Source organism: Berghia stephanieae, chromosome 8, assembly GCF_034508935.2.
Source record: "Berghia stephanieae isolate SIO BIC M18660-M18661 chromosome 8, UCSD_Bste_1.3, whole genome shotgun sequence".
NCBI lineage: Eukaryota > Metazoa > Mollusca > Gastropoda > Nudibranchia > Aeolidiidae > Berghia > Berghia stephanieae.
Genome location: NC_088367.1, coordinates 30,334,916 through 30,343,378, shown reverse-complemented (window position 1 = coordinate 30,343,378; position 8,463 = coordinate 30,334,916). Strand labels below are relative to the sequence as shown.

The 8,463-nt window shown below is 36.0% G+C and overlaps 1 protein-coding gene across 1 annotated transcript in view; it reads right to left on the bottom strand.

Moving 5' to 3' along the window:
* Positions 1 to 2,646: 2,646 nt before the first annotated feature.
* LOC144978495 (carbohydrate sulfotransferase 15-like) overlaps positions 2,647 to 8,463 on the bottom strand; it is a 29,355-nt gene continuing 23,538 nt past the window's right edge. The window contains exons 7-9 of the mRNA XM_078924659.1: positions 7,591 to 7,676; positions 5,627 to 5,691; positions 2,647 to 3,579 (exon numbers count right to left, since the gene is read on the bottom strand). Coding sequence (XP_078780785.1) covers positions 3,389 to 3,579; positions 5,627 to 5,691; positions 7,591 to 7,676 — 342 coding nt within the window. The 3' untranslated portion in view covers positions 2,647 to 3,388. The remainder of the gene's footprint in view (positions 3,580 to 5,626; positions 5,692 to 7,590; positions 7,677 to 8,463) is intronic.

The following is an 8,463-nucleotide window of genomic DNA, read 5'->3' as shown; positions in this document are numbered from 1 at the left end:
TAATAATAATAATAATAATAATAATAATAATAATAGTAATAATACTTTGGGCACGTTTAGTGAATATTGTGTTACCCTATATAAATGTTCAATTTTAGTTTTATCAAAATGGTAAACATTGGACATAGTAAAGAAATGCTTTCAAAAGTGCATAGCTTTTCATTAAAAAAAAAAAAAAGATACAATAGCAACAGAATAAGAAATCATAATATGAATATTTTATTTTTTTTAAACCTTAAGCACAATCATAAACTATGACAGTCCACCTAATCCAGTCCCCTTTATCAAAAATATTGAGTAATTATCTCTTATAAAGAGACATAATATATAATATATAGAATGATAAAAGAATGATAAAAGCATTGGCCATTGATATGAATGATTTAAAATATACAGTATAATAGATAGGTTATAAATGTTATAACTCAATGTAAGCACATTTATAAACTATGAGTCCACCTAATCCAGTACCCTTTGTTAAAAATAGGTCGTGTGTACTTTTTTTGTTTGTTTTTTTTTTTTTGGTGAGCCTTTTAAGTCTCATAGCAACCAGAAAAATATGTGTCAGTGCATGATATAATCAGTCGAAAGATGAACATTTTGGATTTGCATTTTTTCTTTTCATTTTCTGAAAGAATATGCTCACCAGAGCATTTTAATCTTTATTTGAAGTAAATCGGGTTATTTTTCATGAAGTTATGGTCAGATGTATGGAATAGGTATCCAGCAACTTTTCTCAAATTTTATACTGTTTCAACTTGACTAGCTGTAAAAGATATTTAGAAGTGAAATTAATCTTTGATATTTCATAAAGATTTACAAAAAGGGTTGATTTAATCATTTATGACAAGAACTCCTTTTTGAAAAAAAAAAATTGACCTTCGAAACTTGGCAATATCTCAGTTCAAACCTTTTCACCATCTGACTGATTTTGTCATTCATTGTAACATATTATATAGCTTGCTTAGACCGTAGCCTTCGTCGTTTCAAAGTTTGACACTGACCAAAAAATACGCCATACGCCAAGAAAGAAGTCCGCGATCAAAACAGAAAACTGGGGCTTATATTTTGACGTCATATTTTTTATTTCTTCAGCGCCTAGTGAGTTGTCGTTAGTGTTGCTCATGGAAACAAGTGATCCCATTTGTTGATCTATTGAATACAACTCGCGATTTCTTTTCTTTTGTAGCCAAAGACTTGTCTTTTGACGTAATTTCTTTTGGTCAGTGTCAGGCTATACGTTTACGATTGCGTCCCATCGCAGCCATCGTTAACTTATATCCTGACACTAGAACCGTAGCCATCATTAACTTATAGATAGTTCGAAGTTGACGTCACTCGGGTCTTTTTTATTGTTTTTTGCCATCCACGTTTATGAGTGATTCTCATTTAATTGTATTAGCCAGACTATAAATGTTCATGGTTATACATAGTTTTGTGTGTTGGCCCGTTATACTTCCGGATGGCAATGTTGTGAGCTTCTTAGCCAAGCGCATACTATCTATAGCCTGACACTGACTAAAAATTGACGTCAAAAGACAAGTCTTTGGCAACAAAAGAAATCAAATCGTGAGTTGTATTCAATAGGTCAAACAATGGGATCATTTGTTTCCTTGAGCACTATCTACTTACGACAATTCACGAGGCAATGCACAAACTTTAAAAAATGACGTCAAAAGATAAGTCCTAGGTACTAGCGTAGCCATCGTTAAGTTATAGCCTGACACTGAAACCCAAAAAGACTGGCATTTTGACGTCATTATTTGGTTTTTGCACCGCCTAGTGAGTTGTAGTTAGTAGTGCTCATGGAAACAAGTGGTCCCATTGGTTGAACCATTGAATACAACTCACGATTTGTTTTCTTTTGTGGCCAAAGACTGGCATTTTGACGTCATTTTTTGGTCAGGGTCAGGCTATAAGTTAACGATGGCTACGGTTCAAGCCATCGTTAACATATAGCCTGACACTAGAACCGTAGCCATCGTTAAGTTATAGCCTGAAACTGAAACCCAAAGAGATTGGCATTTTGACGTCATTATTTGGTTTTTGCACCGCCTAGTGAGTTGTCGTTAGTAGTGCTCATGGAAACAAGTGGTCCCATTGGTTGAACTATTTAATACAACTACAACTCACAATTTGTTTTCTTTTGTGGCCAAAGACTGGCATTTTGACGTCATTTTTGGTCAGTGTCAGTCTATAAGTTAACGATGGCTACGCTAGAACCCTCTAGGATTGGCAGTTTGACGTCATTTTTTTAGTGTGGCTTTGATCGTAGCCATCGTTATGTTATCGCCTGATACTGAAATCCAAAAGGACTGGCAGTTTGACGTCATTATTTGGTTTTTGCACCGCTTAGTGAGTTGTCGTTAGTAGAGCCCATGGAAACAAGTTATTTCATTGGTTGAACTATTGAATACAACTCACGATTTGTTTTCTTTTGTGGCAAAAGACAGGCATTTTGACGTCATTTTTTGGTCAGTATCAGGCCATAACTTTACGAAGGCCACGCTTTGATCGAGGCGCTGTTTTTTACGGCGACTTGAGAGAGGTGTTTAAAATTCAGATAATTGATTATTAACTGCATGCGTGCCCGGGAATAAGCCCGGATTTGAATGTAAATTCGCTTTTTAGTATGTCTTTTTCCAGTTTGTTTGTTTTGTTGTTTTTTTTTTTTTTTTTTTGGTTTTTTTTTTTGTTGTTGCTATTTTTTATCTTTAAGGTCAGTTTTACAGATTTCAATTAGTTGATGAAGATAGCACCCCCTGAACCGACGTGCACTTGTTTGCAGTTCTGATAACCCAATTTATTATGGGCTCATTGTTGTAATGGAAATCTCAAAAAACATTGTCCAGTACTACAATGTTAAACTAGGCCATGGCACTCTCGCACACACAGTAGGCCCATAATTGCGATCGGATGTCAGACCTGCATATTTGTACACGTCACCCAGATCTCATAAACAAAAAAATTACGTTAAAGATCGATAAAGGTTTTTAACAGTCTGCATCATATCCGGGCGTTTTCCAGGCAGGAATACGTTTGTCTTCATTGAAAAAACAAATAGTTCATTTATAAATATTTAACAATGATTAAACAAAACATTTTTAAAAAAATCAAAACGAATAAATTCGATGATTCGGTAAAATGGCTGAACGATTGCATTGACTTGTAAGGTATGATCAGAACCGACGTGCACTTATATTCAGGTCTGATAACCTAATTCCTTATGGGCTCATTGTTGTAATGGGAATCTCAAAAACTGACGCAAAATAGTGACCATTACAATAATGATAAACTAGGCCCATAAGTGGGTTCGGGTGTCAGACCTGCGTATATGTACACATCGATCAGAACGCTTCTATTTTAATAGAATCCATCTGTTTTAAGATTATCTAAAATGATAGTCCCACGTAAATGAAGTATCGTTCAATATATTCTCTAAATCTTTGTTAAATGGGCTGTAAAACCACTGTAGGAGAATCTTCGTCTCGTTCTTTATGGGGCCAATGTCGTAATGCACTCCCACGTTTCTGGCTTTCAATTTGGATATCCTCAGAACCTCACTATCAACCAAGGGCGCTGGATTAAAATTTAAAAAAGATGTGTAAATAACTGAATAAATGAATATTAAATGAAATTAATGCCAATGCGACTCATTCGACGTGCACTTATTTGCAACCAAATTCCTTATGGGTTCAATGTTGAAATGAAAATCTAAAAATAAATGACGCCAAATATTGTCCATTATACAATGTTAAACTAGGCCAAAAATGGGTTCGGATGTCAGACCTGCATATGTACACATCCGCCTCATTCCTAGAGCTCAAAAAGATTATAATGTAGAAGCACGTTTCCATTTAAACGTGATGTTATTTTTTCATAGAATACAAATCGCTTGCATGGTGCCTTTTTTGTTTAAATACTCGTTCATACACACCTAATTGGATTCAATAGTCTGTGTCACTTCCGCAAAGGAAACGAGCAGCTTGGTTCTAAACAAAGAAAATCTGTACTTTTTATTCTTTATGCTGGTTATGACTTTTTCACATTCCATTTGATCAGATTATAAAAGTGTAATAACAAAATCAGATTTATAATGTTTTTCTCCTCTTGACTTGACTTAGATGCCTTTCGCGTCTCGACCGAAAGATCGGGTCGCCTTGGCTGTTTCCAGTATTTCCTGTGTGAGGTGTCTCCAATATTGCCGGTCCTCTGCTAGGGTTCTCAGATTTTCAAGGTCCCCTGCCGTTATGAGACTAATGCTTTGTCCAAGTGTTGTGAGGTTTTTGTTTAGGATCACAGGGAGTGTTGTGATCGGTCTTCCTCTGAAAAGGTTCCCGTGTTTTTGGAAGTATCCCGACATGGCTTGGTTTGCTGGTATGTTTTTGTCCCTGCGTAGTATGTGACCGAAAAGTTGCCATCGTTGTTGTAAAATGTCAAGGGAGATTGGTCTTTCTTTTGTGATCTTATAGAGTGATTCATTTGAGATCTTTTTGGGGTATTTGATGTCCAGTACCCTTCTTAGCTGTGTGCGATGGAAGGCATCCAGATGTTCTTCTTCGGATTTTGTCAACGCCCAAGTGCCGCAGTTATACAGAAGTACCGGTTTTACAAGAGCATGGTACAGTTTCAGTTTGGTTTTTCTCTTTATTTTGTCACCTCTAATCCATACATTGGTGAGTTTACTGAGTGCGGCGTTTGATAGCTGTTTTCTTCTTTGTACATCCTCGGTGTCTCCAATTAGTGAGCCGACTTTCTTTGTTCTTTTCCATTCCTCTTTGTTCCTCGATATTGTTGTAAATTCGGTTTTATTGGCATTGACTTGGAGGTTATATTTCATGAGGGTATTTTGTATTTTTCTCCTCTGGATACACTATTATATTCGTCGGAGAAGTATTTCATAAAGGCGTCCGCCATTGTTCTGATAGTTTAGAACCAGTTACTAAGTTACGATGCGTCATCGCAAGGGAAGTGACGTCACGACTGTTGAAGTCCATCCACGTGGGGCAATATGAATAAAGAGCCACATACAGAGTACAATGACGAAATCAAATTATGGATCATTATCTATGCTACCATTTCTCACTAGATTCAACATTTCAACTACTACTACTACTACTACTACTACTACTACTACTACTACTACTACTACTACTACTTGTTCTTCTTCTTCTCCTCCTCCTCCTCATCCTCCTCCTCCTCCTCCTCCTCCTCCTCCTTCTTCTTCTTCTTCTTCTTCTTCTTCTTCTTCTTCTTCTTCTTCTTCTTCTTCTTCTTCTTCTTCTTCTTCTTCTTCTTCTTCTTCTTCTTCTTGTTTTATTTTTGTTTTCATTTGTATGTTCTGTTGCTTTTTTTGTTGCTGTTGTTTTTTGTTCGTATGTTAGCTGATTGTTCTTTTGTTGTTGTTGTTGTTGTTGCTTGTTTTGATATATATATATATATATATATATATATATATATATATATATATATATATATATATATGTATGTATGTATATGTATATATATATATATATATATATATATATATATATATATTATAGTAATAGTGCGTGCGTGTGTGTGTGTTTGTGTGTGTGTGTGTGTGTGTAAGAATGTAAGTGTAACAAATCTAATTAACACTTACGGACATCTAGGAAGTTATAGATCTTCTGTAAATAGAATGGCACATCTTTGATATAATCTTCAAATCTGATAAAAGAAGATCATGAAAAAATGATTAGCATATTGATATCGGGTAGCAGAGATGCGACCCACAAAAATTCGCCGTTTTAATTCGGCATTATGTCTGGATGGATCAGAAAAAGTTAATTTAAACTTAAAATGAACAGATTATTAAACTGAAGTTTTCTGCAAGCTAATAAGTCTATAGCAAAGACAGTATTGGACTGGAACCCTCATGGCAGAAGATCAAGGTGAAGGTCATGGGGAACACGGAGAAGAGTTAAAGAAGCTGATATATAGAGAAGCGATAAGGCATGGAACGAGTTTTTTGGGGTTTTTTAAAGTTAGTTCAAGATAGGGAGGGTTGGAAACTGTTAGTATGCGTGCGGCCTATACCCTGACCAAAGGTGAAAAAGGCAATGATGATGAATAAGTCATTCTCAGTAGTAAAATACAATGGAATCATAATAAAGTCAACACCGCCGGATCTGAAACACTGGTTGATTTAAGCAAGCATTATCAATGGAACACATTCAGATAAAGATAATAAAAGATAGAGGATAAACAAGAAGTATTGACTTTAAGCAGAGTTTGACTTTAAAAGTGTTGACTTTATGCGGATTACACTTTAATTAAATTTGCCATAAGTCTGACGATGTCACTGTAAATGTAAATTCAATTTTCCATGTTTAAACTAATTTGAGAAATAATACCTTTTTGAACCGGTAGTTCATGGACGTGTGTCTCGCTAATAGAATATAAATCTATGATACAAATTCGCGAATACAATAGGATTTTGAAATACTATGCCATGATATTTCAAAGACTTCTCGTGTTGTCCCTCTTTTCCAGATCAGATTCTCTATATGCATGGGTTCTTCAATTTTGTGGTAGCATTTATGTATAGCAATGTCCACTACATGTTCTCAAGGCGATTTACAAGGGATCCTAAGCGAACAGCAACATTTAACTTATAGTAAGTCATGACATGACGCATGTAAGGCGACAGTACATTTTTTTTTGTACAACAGAGACAACACTGCTAATGAGCAGTGGTCAGAGAATGTGAGTAAAGAGCTTTTTCCAAGGACTCAGCTTTGCGCCGCTCACAGCAGGACTTGAACATAGGACCTGCCGATCAAGAGTCGAGTGTCATATCACTAAACCAAAATAGAACAATAATATACGACAAGTAACAACTCCACAAACAGCATCATATTCAATGAAGCAACACCACCATACATAGACGCATTGAAAAAAAAAGTGGTTATAAGTTATAAATATACACTGAAATATGAAGAACGGAATTCGCACATGGTAAATTGGTAAGGATCAATTTCCTCCTGCGCCTATGGTATGGACACAACTGTAAATAAAGTGGCACATCATTGATAGAATCTTCAAATGAGTTATGGTTCCAATTATTTCATTATTTATTTTACTATCAACAACTGGCATCGTTATTTCGGCGGCACAAAATGAAAAAATAATTTACAAGGTAAGTGGGTGCTACTATTCGTAACAACATATTATGGTTACGATATTGCGTCCTTGGATAAGGCACATTGCCTTACGCAAATTACACCACTCGACTAGGGTGTGAATGAGTACCTGGATATTATATATTTTAAGATTGTTGTTACCAAAACAGGGGTCTTCTATCTGGTACAGGAGAAGATGAACATTTGACAGTGTATTGTTGATGTTTTGTTTTGATTTCAACTTTTTGTTTCTAATTTGTGACATACTAAATATTTTTCACAAGTAAACCTCCAGTACAACCAATAGATTGATCGAAAATTTAAATACATTTTTTAAAATCTCCATGACACCTTTGATAAGCGAGCTTTGCAGAGAGAATGAACTAGGTCGGTATAACGAGTTTCGTTGTACTTTTTATTTAATCTATCATAATATTATACTTACTTAATAATAAAAATTTGTTTTCTTGGAAAGACCTTGAACCAATCCCTCAGAAAGATAGAATACATGCCTTCTTGGAGTCGTAATCTCTTCAAGATTAGAGAAGAAGAAGAAAGTGAGTTTTTATATAAATCAATACTCTTCAACAGTCGTAACGTCACTTCCTTCCTAATGACGCATGGTAACTTAGTAACACTGGCTCTAAACTATCGGAACAATGGCGGACCCCCTTATGAAATAGTTCTCCGGCGAGCATAAAGGGCATCCAGAGGGGGAAAAAAAAAATAAATTTGATCATATTTTGACTTTTACACATTCTGATCACAAGGCATATGAAAAGTTCTAGCCAGCATGAAGAATAAAAAGTAATGATTCTCTTTGTTTAGAACCAAGATGGCCGCCGTTGTCGGGCGGCGTGACATCAGACTATTGAATCGTATTTCCATTAAATTATATGAAAAAGGGTCCAAGTCAACAACAACACTTTACGTGTATAACAAAAGGAGACATGACGTCGAATGGCTAACCCACACCGGAGATTGACTCCGACGACCCGGGACTGCCGTCCTCTGCCGTCTTCCGGATAAAGACGTCGGGTACGGACAAAAAAAATATTAAGAATAAAATAAAGAGAAGAGCCGCTCGACCAACCCATACCAAGCTCGGAAAAAAAAAAACGGCAGAGGACATTGGGTGCTTGGTATGGGTAGTTCTAGCGGCTCTTCTCTTTATTCTTAGTATTTGTCCGTGCCGACATCTTTATCCGGAAGACGGCAGAGCACGGGTCGTCGGATGAATTGTGAGTACGGTATAGATAGTTCGAAGATGACGTCACTCAGGCCTTTGTTATTGTTTTTGCCATCCGCGTTTGTGAGC